At 39.9% G+C, this 14,499-nt stretch overlaps 2 protein-coding genes across 2 annotated transcripts in view; one reads left to right on the forward strand and one right to left on the reverse strand. All coding sequences in view use genetic code 11, as the record gives it.

Moving 5' to 3' along the window:
* EGR_01026 (FGFR1 oncogene partner) overlaps positions 1-5,013 on the reverse strand; it is a gene marked incomplete at both ends in the record, with an annotated part of 7,092 nt that extends 2,079 nt beyond the window's left edge. The window contains 10 exon segments of the mRNA XM_024490275.1: positions 2,089-2,173; positions 2,192-2,251; positions 2,874-3,222; positions 3,337-3,379; positions 3,728-3,879; positions 4,239-4,266; positions 4,476-4,614; positions 4,652-4,740; positions 4,777-4,879; positions 4,915-5,013. Coding sequence (XP_024355094.1) covers positions 2,089-2,173; positions 2,192-2,251; positions 2,874-3,222; positions 3,337-3,379; positions 3,728-3,879; positions 4,239-4,266; positions 4,476-4,614; positions 4,652-4,740; positions 4,777-4,879; positions 4,915-5,013 — 1,147 coding nt within the window.
* Positions 5,014-8,200: 3,187 nt separating this feature from the next.
* Positions 8,201-13,597, forward strand: EGR_01027 (Excitatory amino acid transporter; the record flags this gene model as incomplete). Its single annotated transcript, XM_024490276.1, has 11 exons — positions 8,201-8,396; positions 8,748-8,822; positions 8,918-9,040; positions 9,359-9,455; positions 9,888-9,930; positions 10,362-10,449; positions 10,773-10,899; positions 11,094-11,324; positions 12,185-12,376; positions 12,755-12,889; positions 13,438-13,597. 11 exons carry the CDS (start codon positions 8,201-8,203, stop codon positions 13,595-13,597), a joined length of 1,467 nt encoding a protein of 488 aa, XP_024355095.1.
* Between the last annotated feature and the right edge of the window lie 902 nt (positions 13,598-14,499).

Genomic DNA, 14,499 nt, shown 5'->3' on the forward strand with positions numbered 1-14,499 from the left:
GTAATTTCGATGAGGAGCTTACGCCGTTCCGAAACTGAACTAAAATTGGTAAAACAGACAGCCTCGAATCACATCCATCGTGTCCAACTGACATAATCGCATGCTTTACATGCTCCCACGATTTGCATGTCATTGTTGAGGACTGTATTGAAAACTGAACTAACTTTGAACCCACCCAATATAAGGTTGACGCTACCTAGTCCTGGAGTTACGTCAGAGATGAAATGGTCTTCTGTCAACATGATTGGCAGTTAGTTGAATTGAATGGTGAATAGTATACAAATCGCCTTTATGGCAAGAATCACATCTTAAGTGGTAGGTTGATATTTTTGGTATAGCAGTATAAGTTTGGTCGCACTTACTTGTTTTCCATATCGTTTCAGATCGCAAGGATTCCATTGGCATCCTTAATGGTCCATGTATATTCCTCAATAGTCATATGTGCTAAGCATGGTGCATAGTACATGCTGATGCCCTCCAGGAGCACTGTGTCTATGTTTGCAAAATCGCACGCAGCTCAATGATTTGGCGCCTTTGTGTGACACAGTTTGGTACTACTACGAATTCTAACGCTACGATGACTCCACGAGTTAGTGACCCCGTTCCAAAGGAATGCCTGTTGGAACGGCGTCGAGGTGTTCGTAAATAAAGTTAGCCTACTTCACACTAACTTATTTGTCCTAGTAAATTTGAAAATGAGACGAAAAAATCTTTTATCTTCGAAGCATTCTTAGTTAACGAAAGTAAACATACAAAAATGATTTTTCCAGGAATATTTCGACTCAACGCAAGTGTGAATAAAGGAAATCCATGTTCAGTGCCCTCCATATAATCCCACATCAGAGTACCTTTCAAAATCATCATGGAAATAGGACTACTGGTATCGATAAGACTTTAGTTGCATCAAATGATGCTTTCCGTGTCTGCGGTGGTGCTTTCGCAAAACAATAGTCAACTCTGATGGGAATGAAAGCCCCCTGATTTTACTATTGTGAATTCATTAGGCGATGTGAAGAAACACCCAATGGATTCCAATAATGTAATTTGGCTAAAAAGAAAGCTGTGCACATAGAATCTACAAGAAAAAACACCAGGACCATGAGCCCGGTGGCCATGAAAAATGCTTGAAAGTATCCAGCTAATGAAACAATAGTACACTGCTTTAAACTTACTAGCAAAACTGGGTAGCAAAAATCCAACCAATGATAAGAAAATTACCTCATACCGTGCCACCTAATCCCAATTCAACTTTGTTCCAGTTTAGGTTATCATCCATACATCTAACGAAAACAGAATTCAATTAGGTTGTTTGTAATGCTTGCCTAGGAATAGAGGACCCAGCAAAGATGAACCAGGAGTTCCATCTGCACGTCCCGCAGCCTTCTCATTATCTGACGCTAATGCGAGTGAGTTCAAGTAGTTTGCGCGGTGAATGTACCACCTCCAGTTTGCAGTCTAACACGCAAAAAGTACACCTCACATAAATCAAAACGACTACTCATCTCTACCGGCGTAATGTCGTTGGCACGATCGCAAGTAAAACTCAGCAAATACGCAAGCACGACCGAATCTACGCGTACGAACTCAGCCAGCGGGCCAGACGACGTACCAAAGTAGTTTACATCACGAGGAAACCAGTAGATTTATCCTTCCTGTGGCACAAATCGAAATGATAATCATTGAGAACGAAGGGGCGACAACAATCAATGCTGTCGAACATCATTATTCGACAGAAGAAACTAGGGTTAAGATTAATCTGAGTGTAAATAACTATCTATGAATGCCCACAATCAAGCTAAGCAGAGATATCGGTAGCATAAAGCGCATAAAGTGCAAATTACCTTGGAATAAGTGGTTGATTTATTGGAAGTGACAGATGCGTCAGTAAACGTAGTCTTCCCTTACATTTTGCGCAGTTCAATATGAAATTGGGTACGAGGATACATGGGAAAACAGGGGGTTTAGTAGAACAAGGCATAAGTACTTCAGATAAACTATCAAAAGAAATCTTTTTGATTTAGGGGAGAGACAGGAAGATAAGGGGCAGAAGGAATGAGGAAAAGGACACAGCCTGAAAACAAGACCAACCAGAAGGAGCGGCAGCATCTGTGAGAAAGCAGAGGGGGGATAACGATGATGAAGATACTGAAATGCGTAGCCAGGCGTCACCCACCTAATAGTACCGCCGCACCGGCTCCATGTAGTCACAGTCCTCCACTTTTGAAGAGCTCAACGTTATATCATTAACAACCTGCGTCAGGGAAAGTATATGTAATATTCATGAGTGGAAGTGTTCTAAGAGCATGCAAGGCGGCGATTCAAAGCTATACTGACCGAATTCCATTCGTTCCAAAGACTGCATGCAAGGCCCTCTAAGAGCCTAAGAAACCATGATCATACAGTAGACGCACATCATTCACAACGATTATTTTCTTAATCAAAGGCGTGTAAGCTCGTCCCAAAAAATGCCAAAATCGCAGCATAAGCGGAGATATTGAAGACACGTAGTATGAAGAGTACGAGTGCATCCACGACTAACACGCCAGGTGCTGAAGCCAACAATGTACCCATTCGAGTAGGAATGCACAAACCAAACTAAATGCACAGAATGTTGCTAGATTAAAAATCGACAAACGGGAGTTAAAGCCTTTGGAATGATAGTTGGCCGAATTAAAGTGAAGTGAAGCGTTAGTGAAGCTAGGAGACTTACGGCAAGAAGTCAAACTATGTGCGAAATCGGCTTGCTGTGGCCTAAATCAGAAGAAGTAAACCTACTAATCAAATACATATAAGGCTAAATAATGTCCAAATTAATTACGCCACGATTTTTTGTAAAATATGTAAAATCACCCATTTAAAATGACACCTAGTACCTCTGAATCAATGTCAGAGTCACCGTCGGAGACAATGTCTGGATAACGCTGTGGTGGGGGATTGCATATACTGGTGGAGAGATTTGTCATCGTAGAGGAGTAGCCGCCGGCGTGGGAGGAAAGAGGACCGCCGGCCACAGTGTTGGCAAAAGGGGTGCCATGGTGAGAACGAGATGTCTCCTGCAGGTGGTCATTGGTGGATGAACCCAAGAGTGCATCATAAGCTACGGAGGCGCTACGATCGTCTGGAGGGTTGGTTGTAACGGCGTATTCGTCCCCTTTTTCGAGGTCTCGTCTACTAGACCACTGGAATTGCTGTTGCGATTGGTGAACGTCTGAGGACAAATTCCTTGAATTTCAGGTAATATACTAATGAGATACTGAAATATGGCATGCACACTAATAATAATATTCTAAAACAATTTTGAGGCTTCTTGTATGAGATGGGAGAATCTAGCCTTACTTGTCAGTATCGGCGTAGCCCGTTTGTTCCCGTGGAAAACCGCCTAAAGTACAAACTGCAGGTTAGCTCTTAGAATGGATCAGAAAGGAACGATCACTAAAGGGGCAACTTTATATTCCTAATCATTTACTTAACAACCTTAAAACACAGCATCTCTGAGATAGAAGTTGATAAAATAACTCAGCAGAAGCTATAAAAGCATAAGTACCTTCCGTGAGAGTAAAGTCTAGTCCCTTAATTTTTGATGAGTTTGACTAGAGAATGAAAGTCAAAATGCAAAAATGGATTAATGAACCTAACAAGAAACAAGACGATGTAGAAAACAAAGATTCAGTGGAATCACCGTTGGGATGTGGATGGAGTGCAGAGAGGTGTACGAACATAAGCTCACTTGGTTGCCTTGTGGAATCGATAGAGTGAGGTGGAGACCGATTCTGGGGCCGTTGGTCCTTAGAAGTGACAAGAGTTCCTGACGATGGCGAGAAATTGTTATCAAGGTTTCCAGGAATACTGCCATTATTGCGAATTGGTTTGTCAAATTCACTAAAATTTGAATGGAACTGATTCAAAACCTAGAAAAACTTGTAAGTAAATCTTGTTGATTTATATGCTCATGGGTGTCAAACAATAAAAACCTCTAGTATCTTCGAAATAGAAGCAAAAAGTGGATCGTAAGTAAAGAAAAAACAAGGACGAATTCCGGAATTGTGATTAAAGAAAGAAAACCAACATGTAAGAGCTCAAAAAGTTAGGGCTCCACTTCTTAACTGCAAATACTACTAAGTAGTTAAAAACCCTAGATTTAGAGACAAGTATGTGCGTAAACACATGGTCAGATTAGAGGCGCAAAAATTCTAAATACACGGTAATAATTAGTGCTAATAAAAGGGGATGAGGCTTACTTATCCGAGTCCTGGTCCAAGACGACAGCTAGAGAGACAGAAAACATAAACATTGCCCACAAATACTAAGAAAAACCATGGGGGATAAATGAATTTAACAAAGCATATAAGCATGTGTAATTTAATGCGCGGTGAACTCGGGAGCCTGGATCAAGTGGTTAGCAAGAAGGACATAAAGGTTAAAAAAACAAACATGGGGATAGGTTTTTAGTGTTTATAAAACTAAAATGAAGCAACCTTTTGACAACTGTGGAGGTTCGATTGAAAGATTGCCAAACGAATCCATTAAGGCGGGAAGTACAGGAGATTTGTCGGAAATAGACGATAAACCATAGCGCTGAACCAAGTTCTCCCTTCGTTCTAGTTTGGACTCGTCCTAATAGCTCAGTATTTCCAACTACGGTGGAACTTACAAGTCCTGTTTCGTGCATAAGAACATTCAGAGTCTTTTTGAGCTCAAAAGACTGCAAGAAATCTACCAACAATGAGACAGCGGCAATGCCTTTCTAAACGTGTGTCTTTTCTGAAGTTTTATTACCGTTCTGTTTCGATAACAGCACGTTTAAAGGTGAAGGAGTTCGTTTGACAGGCTGTGTCGTTTGGCGATAAAATGCAGCATAAACGGCGGCACTCAACTGGTCCTAGTATGAAAACGATTATGCCATAAATAATGCACTTGTATTTGTTTAAGCGTGCCATCAGCCTTAAGCGTTTCAAGCAAGCATTCCTTAAGGTCAGAATCGTCACCATCAACCTCGGGACCAATCTCTGACATGCCGCCTATTCACACGGACAAGTGCTATCCGCACGAGAGGGACGACAGGGCCTACGGATTGATGACAAGGTCAGTGCTGCTCACATTTGGCAATATTTTCCCTCAAAAGGATTAAATCCCATTGTAATTAGACATATAGTAGTCGCATCACAGTTATTAATCGCCAGGGCGTCTTTGGCCTTTTAGCAGAATACTAGTTTCCAAAAGCTACTAATTGCATGCTTTAGACGTGGGAATACCACAGTTTCTATTTAGTATGCCGTTAATGACAATTTATGCTTAACAATAGTCTGCGACGTCCCGCGACTTTCATGAAGACGAAAGAGGACACAATACTTGAGAGGAATATATATATGCGACATACAGAAGGTATTTGGGCTACCGGCATGACCCGAAGGCCAACTGACCTGGCGTGGCACCGTAGCCAAGTCAAATGTGACTCCTCACCAAAACTGAGAGATAAACAACCACCATATTACAAGTCATGTGTTAATGGGACAAAAAATATCTGTTAAGTTCGAACACCCAGGCATAAAACATATTTCTGAAAACTAATTCAATGTCATTGTTTTTCAATGAATGAACTGCACAATATTAGAGGAATATGTTGGCTGTTTGTTTAACCCTAGGCTCTGGTTTCGGGGACCACTTTGGGTCCCCACTACTGCATCTTCGCTGGGTCGGCTGACCTCTGGGCCATGCCAGTAACCCCATCCCTTCTGTATGTGGAACACATATACGTTCTGCCTCCGGTGTTATGTCTTGGTGCGCTACAATTAGTGTAAGTAAGCAATTTTGCTAAATTTGTTTTGTAAATGCCTGATTTTGATTAAAATGACAGAGGCGATATTCTAAAGCACTAATACTGTCTACAACGCATTTGCCTAAATAAACTGGATCAAATCTTTTGCGAAGACAGTGGAACATTTGCATGATTTGCAAAAATTAAAAAAAGATTCATCTACCTCCCTTTCCCGACTTGATGAGCCCTAAACATGAATTCTCCAAGCGACAATTAAGGGATTACCTATGGCTAATTTTTGCTAACACCTAGTTTGTGCCCAGTTTGGATCCTAGAAAATTTGACATTAAAGAATATGAAGCGGTTCAAACTTATTTAATGGGTAACGTAAATATTTTACTTTGAAAGGAATATGAAATATAAATAACCGCAGCATCCCTAGTCTTTCTTGTGGACAAAAAAGACCTATTGACCTATTGACGTACAGAAGGGCTGAGGGCTACTGGGATGGTACGGAGGCCAGTCACCCGGAGGAAGTAAAAGGAGGAGGCTTAACTTCTCTCAGTACCAAAGCAAAGAGTTAAACAACTAATTCAATCACATTACTGTTTCTCGAATTCGGACCAATCGACTAAGTGAACCAAACAACAGCATTTGCGTGCATTGCTCTAGTAATTTATGGTATTTTATTTAACTTTGTGTTCATCTACAATATACCATGACAGTTCAGCAAAATCTCATTTTCGTTGTCCTATTACAAAGAATTCTGGATGAATGCGTTCATAGGCACTCATGACTACCTACTCTAGTTGATGCGACAAGGTGTTCAGGGATCAAGTGATTTCTTTTTCATCCCTGAAACTGTATTTTTTACATCCCATGCGGCCATAGGCTCACAGAATTAGTGATAAATCCCCTTGCGAACCCTCTTATACACCATGATGTCACGTTTAAACTGATTACCAAAAAACATTGGTGCCAGAGGTTTTTTACGAACAAATGATTATGATAGATGCTAACATAGAAACCAGTTACTAATTTGACATCTAGGCTTTACAAAAAATACGAATCTTGTGGTTCTTCTGGCATAATAAGAAGTTTCATCAAACTCGCGTTCCTATTACCTACTTTTGATCTCTCATCAGAATGTAGGGTTGCACACATTATAAATACGAGTAAATAATGGTACGAACTAATTAATTAGATGGAATCAGGACTACTTGTACATAAAATAGGAAACCATTGATAATTTTACCAGGATAAAAGGGAAATAACTCCAGAAAGCAAAAGGAAGTGTATTTTTTAGCCGTCAAATCGCCCATAATGAAGCACTCCCATCCTTTTTTGAGGACGTAGTACGACAAACCAATATAATTAGTTTTTTACTGTTGTAAAGCAGTGCGAAGAGGGTCTAGACCTGACCAGAAAAATATATTATCATGATGGGGGCACAGCTTGCGGAGGAAAACAAACCCACCTAGCTTAACATGCATTCATGCAATATTGGGCTATATCAATTATGATTAAAAAAGATAAGTAACTCCGTTTCAAATTCAGTAGTTCCGGATACCATCACTGACTTATTGCAGCTCTTATGGACATGCAAATACATGGGATTTTTCATATGCCCCTGATGTTCTCTCTACCATTTGAGTCATTTAGAACTCTCATGTAATAGGGTGTCGGTTGAAATCGACGGATGTGATTAGAAGCTGTCTGCTTTACCAGCTTAATTTCGTTTTCAAAGCTGCAAAAGCTTTTCGTCAGGGTTGTATAGTGTTTGGAAGGGATGTGGTAGCGGAGTGTACTACCAAGGAATGCTTGGGCCCCAGCAACGGATGGTAAAATATGCATCATGCTGGGACAGATACTCCATGCTTTACTGGAGTGGAAAATCGAGATGAACGCTGGAAGAACCTTAATTAGTGTTAAATGTGCGTGACAAAACATTTGGGTGACACCTACACCTATTGGCAAAGTAGTGTCAGAAACTAAAGAGGTGGGTGTCACATGCATCGGGAACAAATGCCAGTGACTTTTAAATTCTGTCAGTTTGTCCTTCACTTCACGTCAGAAAGGCCAACCGTGGGAAAATAGCCGTATGTGCCTCCTCCAAAAGAGGCCTATGCATCGAAATTAATAAAATATCATCAGTTAGATTTACATTGTTAGTTGGCACACTTTAAAGGCTCATAAGTAAAGTACTCGTAACGTCTATCTATCATTGGACCAAAACATAGACCAAGATTACCTCAACAACGTGCCATAATTTATCATCTCTATGTAAGATTTTTTGTGCCTATCTTACCGGCCTGCTGCAATTCATCCAATTCCTTTAAAGCGATGCTCACACTCTTTAACCTACCACATACTCCTGTCTTTAAGACGCACTTAAAAGTCAAAAGCAACGACTGCCGAGTGCCATATCACAAGCTGATGCCAATGATGGATGTGCACGCATACGAAGAAGAAGACTTTGGTGTGGAGAACCAAAATTCCACCAGTTTTGGCCAGAAGTTTAAGAAAGGATTAAAAGACAACCTTTTTACTATCCTAACACTTATCGGTGTGGCCATCGGCTTCGGCATTGGTTTTGGAGTGGGCACAACGCAACCCTCCAAAACGGCAGTCACATGGATTGGTGAGTGCTTTCCCCTCAACTCTACGCATTCCCCTCCCTATTCATCAACATTCTCGATTTCGTCCTTTTTGAAGAAATCATTTTATCTACTGTTCCATGCTCCTTTTTTATGAACTCATATTAGTTTTTTTTTTCCAAATTGAAGTATCCCTGTAATCTTTCCGTAATATATGTGAATTGCACAATGACATTCACATTTTGCAAGAGGAAAAATTAAATACAAAATCTCTATGATTTATGAGAGTCAAAAGGAGAGCAACAGTTTTAAAGTGGAAACCAGATAGGAGTGATAATTGTTTAATGCAAGTATCTACTTAATTCGTTTTTAAAATCTGTAATTCTGTTATTCAGAAATGCCGGGAAAGATATACATTCGATTGCTCCAACTCACTATTTTGCCGATCATTGCCTCAAACATCATTGTTGGTAAGATTTTTGTTTACCGACTGACTCGATGGATAGTAATCTTTTTACACAGTATGAGGAGCAAAGCTCTATTACTTAGCTATTGCAAATTTTAGTTACGGGAGGGATTGATCCCCGAAAAAACGGCAAAATGGGATTGGCCGGACTCCTGTTCATACTCGGTTTTGACATTATCAGTGGCGCGATTGGTGTCATTATTGCCGTTCTCATTAAACCGGGTGAGTTTTTTTATTAAAGAGCGTGACTACCAGAAAAAGATAATTTCATCACAAACTACCTAGCTGATTTTGCAATTAGTTCATGGGAAATAAGCTGACAAAATTCGTGCTTTTTGATGTACCGCACATTTTGCTCAGCCTCATAGGTCTTAAAATCAAGCAAAACCAATTTCTCAAGGTTTTTATATTTCTATTCATCCCAAAGAACTATGTGAAATACATTAAGTCGCACGCTTATTTACATTTTTCTTGTATTTTTTTCCCATTTTTTCCGTCTATCTCAATGCCGTCAACAGACCTTTTCCGTTAATACTTCAGGTTTGTCAACGTCAATTTCAGTGAATGAAACAGTGGAAGAACCAGGACCGGATGATGCTCCTGTTTTGACATCTGACGTATTTGCGGATCTCTTCTTGTTAGTAACTACTTTATCTAATTTTTGTAGAATGAGACTGCAATGCAATACTTATCACCATATTTCGATGACAGGTTTCTTCCTTTGCTCCCAAGAACTTTGGTCTCATTTTCGCATCCATTGACATACGTAGTTGATGTGGCTTTGAAATTATTGGGCTGTTTTTATCTAAAAGCTTTCGCATAAATCACGGTCAGAGCTCTACAGCTAAGTTTTAGGCATGAAATAACTGAAGACGGCTCCCTTGGTATAAAGGGTGCGGTGTTGCATGATAATTGCAATTTAGAGCAGTTTATTGAGGAGGTAGTGCATATGGTTGCTTATATATGCCATTTGAAGTAAAACGAAAGTAATGCGGATTATCAGTAAAACTGTATCCATCTGTCAATCTGATAAATCAAATCAGTAAGAGATTATTTTTGTCCTTTCTAGAAATATGTTCCCAGACAACATAGTTGGTCTTACACTCTACCAGGTAGGTCTTTCCTGATATACTGATTGGCCCTATACTCTGCTGAAGTATTGAGATTTCTTCCAATGTTTTCATAATTTAATGCATGAAATAAAGTAAGTTCATTCTGACATTTTATGATGCCAATCATGTTACAGCACGATGATGATTAAGAAGATGTTTCGAAAATTCCTCTCCATTTCTTGCAGAAGGAAGCTGAACTGACACCAAAGTACTCACATACTTTGTTCTTGCTGGTTTTATTGTCTTCACACAGCTTCCTCGTTGGATTAAGCAGATACCTATTAAATAAGCTAGTTTATACATTGTTTTGCTGTAATAGATATTGTGCTGAGACAAAATAGGCTTGAAATGGGAGTAGGTGATTTCTTGGACGTTTGAATGACATACAAAAATAAGGGTGGAAAAGAATTTACGCATTTGCACTGTCACAGACAAAAACCATACGTCGGTGGCCCTATTTTCCCGTCAAAAATGTTACGGAATCAGCAAGTACCCGCCTTGAATCGACCGATATGATAGGTAAGTTGCCCAATCGTGTCAAGCTTTCATTTAAAAGTTCTGGTAAAGAGCTAATTGCTTTCATCTAGATTTGTATCACTACCATTTCAGGTTTCTGAATGACTGGCTATTTTCAAAGCAGAATTTAAGATAGTTTAAAATAAAAGTAATGATTATGAGATTATTTTATTGAATTACGAAGAAGAACATTTTGAGAGGTGCATTAATAACACTGAGTCAAGATGTAATTAGACTTCGTACAAACTGACCAAGGGGAAGATGCACTTTGAAATGATAAAATACTGAGTCACGCGATTTTGCACCCACTATACCTTCGCTTACAGGACTCATATTCACGACGATAGCTTTTGGCATCGCCGCTGGGGCTGCTGGCGAAGCAGGAAGAGTTTTCATCGACTTCTTTGAGTCCCTTGGCAACGTTGTTCTCATTCTTATGCGTTGGTTCTTGCAGTAAGGTCCTTTAAAGATTAAACCAAGTTGATTAATGCTACATTCATCAGGTTCTTCATGGTCGGCTCGAAATTATAAAGCCCAATTGATTTTACTTCCTTTTATTAAACCATTTCATTCTATATTGACAGTAGTGCTACTTCTATAAACTGCAGTCTTCAAGTGCATTTAATATTAAAAATGCTTGGTTATAGGATTACACCGGTGGGCGTTTGCTTCATGGTTGCGGGGGCTGTTGTGGATCTGAAGGACGTATCTGGCACCTTCCAGGGCCTTGGTCTCTTCATGGCCACGGTGTTGGTGGCACTGGCTATCCACATGCTTCTGCAAATGGCTGTCTATGCCATTGCTTCCTTCCGCAATCCTTTCCGCCTCATCATAATGGGTTCCCGGGTCTTCTTCCTATCCTTCATCACCACTGCGCCGTGAGTTTATCTACCTCTCCCCAAACTTTGCAATATCCCATATACGAGTAAATGTGTGTGCATTTTTGGCTTCATTTTAAAAATAGCGTGTCATAATTATAAAACAGAATGAATTCGTGCACACAAAACCCTCCGGTCGCATTCGTCACAGAGTTCACTACAAAATTAACAATTCCCAATGAAAGCTGAAAAATTTATGCTATCCATGCATAAACAACGACCTAGTTAGTCATGTGAAGGTCATCTGTCATAGTTACCCTTAAAAACTTTACCAAAATTCACCACTTTTTAAGATGCTACGACACTGTTAATTTAGGCGGAGGTTTTGCAATAAAGAATATCTGCACATTATGTATTGGATTGAGTCGACTAAAATGCTGGAAAATTTCTAAAATGCTTCACATCTACCTACTATCCACAAATCAAAAGAAGAATTTTCAATTCTTCTATTTAACTCGGAAGTAAGTGGCAATTAATTTTGCAAACGAGGAAAGCAAGGGTCAAACTAAGGTCTGTAAATTAAAAACACTTGTTCAGCATTCAACTGGCCGTGAAAATAGTCAGTGGTTGTCATGCGAATACGACGCATGATGCAAATTGCATTTCCTTGGACGTAAATGTGAAGTTTGCTAAAAAAGTAAAACCCAGTCAGTCAGCCGTTAATAATCACAATGCTCTTTTAGAAGAACTGAATTAAACCACCACTTTGCCTAGCATGACTGCTGACAACTTTAAAAGGTGATTGTAATTGTTAAAGAAAGGAAAACCATTTGATATCAGTAAAGCACAGAATTGGCCTTTATTAACATCATAATGCTTCCAACCTACTCAAGTACTGGTGACTACTGACACCTTTTCAGGGTGATTGCCATCCCTGAAATGATCGACACCTGTGATCGCTATGGACTGCAAAAGAAGATCACTCGTTTCGTCATCCCCCTCTCCACCGCTCTGAAAGGCGACGCCTCGGGTGTGTTTCAAGCCGTGGCCTGTGTCTTCATAGCCCAACTCACAGGTTTCCAGCTGACTGCTGGAACCTATGTGCTTATTGCGTAAGTTACAATGGCGTTCTCTGCAGGCATTGGTTAACAATTCTTAGCTTCACTTGAAGGGAGAAGTTAATGTAAACTTACTGGAATGGAGTGCCTTAATTCCACTTGAGAGTGATTTGTTATTTTTGCTTTTTGGCTATTGGTAAAAGCTTCAAGCATTTAGTCCAGTTCTTGCTAAAAAATTGCCTGTAGTCATTCATCATTTCACATTAATTAATCACTTTCCAAGCCCATATACATTAGTTTCAAAATGAGAATATTCACCATCATTAACTAAGAGTACCTTTATGTATGCATTGGTATGAGGGAGCTTCATTTAGCGATTAGGCAAATTGAAAAAGACAACCTTATAGCTATAGCACGCTCTCATTGATTTAGTCTCTTGACCGGATTTGCGACTCTTGCCATTCCCAACATCCCAAGCTCGAGCATCGTCATCATCATAACAATTTTATCGTCGATTGGAGTTCGAACCGGAGAGGTCTCTCTGTTGTTTGCAGTCGAGTGGCTCATGTAAGTCACTTTGTCCTTCCATTCATGGCCTTAATGGTCGTTTACGTACTCAGAACCTATTTGTGGCATGAAAACATTCTGCCTCCCTTAAGGGCCAATAAGAGGCATATAGGTATTGCAATTCTTATTCCAAAATATGACGATCTGCTACGAAAAAAGCCTTAGATTATAACTGAAGTCACACTAGAAAGGATAAAACGAACTGCTAATTTCTTCAAAAGTTCTTAAATACAAATTCAGTTCCCGTTCTCACGAAAATAGATAATCATATAGAAAGCGGTTATTGGTGTTCGTACACTATATCCGCGGAAATATTGTGCCACTTCGACTTTGGGAAAAACTAATTATTGTCATTGAATTAGAGGTTAAAGCATCCGGCACTTTGGAGTGAGTGGTTTTTCATAAATTAAGGCTGAGATTTTCAGCTAATAAATTACTTATTCCCCAGGTATTAATAATGACTAATCCTTGTAAATTCATTCATAAGTCTATGAAAAGAGCACTAGTTTGACCTTTCAGCTTAATGGATGCTATATCTGACCCTTTAGGGATCGCTGCCGTTCGGGTTCGCTTGGTTTGGGACACTTGTTCGCTGCAGCGTTTACGCATTCAGTGGCCGTGGGAAAGCGAACAGAAGGTGAGGTCGACGAGGAAAACGAATTGCACGACTTTGATGAGGACGAATACCAAGTCGAGAAATCGGATTGATTTAGACCTTTACTAAGTGCTAAATCCACATGGCTTTAACCGTATCATAAATGTAATTCGTGCCTTCGTGGTTTGTTGCTGGAGGAAGCAGCGTCTTAAAAATGACCATATTTGGTCATTACATTATTAAAATAGACAGATTCTTAAGAAGATTTGTTTAACTATAAATTTAAGATCATGCTGTCGTGCTTGTACTCAAGGTGACTGTGACGTAGTCAGGATCCGTAGACCTGTTGTGGATTGATGCAAAATTGGCATTAGTGAGTACGAGCGATGAGACGAAGCCCGCACTTTTAGGTTGTTTGCGTATTACATGACGAAATTGTTGTGAATGCGCATTCACGACCTATCGTATTCTATTTATCTTCGATGTCAAAGAAAACTTCACCGTACTATTGGCATAGAAACCACTTATAAACTACCTTTTTCCCAAACAGCAAGACACCATTAAATAACTTAGTGGGCACATATGAGATTACAAGCACGACCAATTACGTCGACTTCAAACTCATTTTTAAGCCAGTTTTGCCTTTCCACAAAATGAATTTAAAAAGTTATTTCACTTATAGAGCAAACGGAGTCACCCAATATAATGGAATTCAAGACGTGGGTGCCCTTTTTCTAGCTAAGTACCTTTCATCCCTTATGAACGCGAGACGCGGTTGCGCCGAAAGTAAAAATACGAACTTAAAGCGCTTACGAGGGGAATGAATTTAGAAAACCGTCAACAGCTGTAAATGTAGAGTTTTAATGCAGATGAACTTGTAAAAATTATTCAAGCGTGGGGTGAAGCCACACGCAAACACCAATTGCTTCAATGCCGCGTAATGGAAAGCCGGCGCTAATGACGAAGGACGAAATGCACAAAACTGCCGCACCACTCTGCGGTGTTATTCAAGGCA

Source organism: Echinococcus granulosus (assembly GCF_000524195.1).
Source record: "Echinococcus granulosus chromosome Unknown EG_S00004, whole genome shotgun sequence".
Taxonomy (NCBI): domain Eukaryota; kingdom Metazoa; phylum Platyhelminthes; class Cestoda; order Cyclophyllidea; family Taeniidae; genus Echinococcus; species Echinococcus granulosus.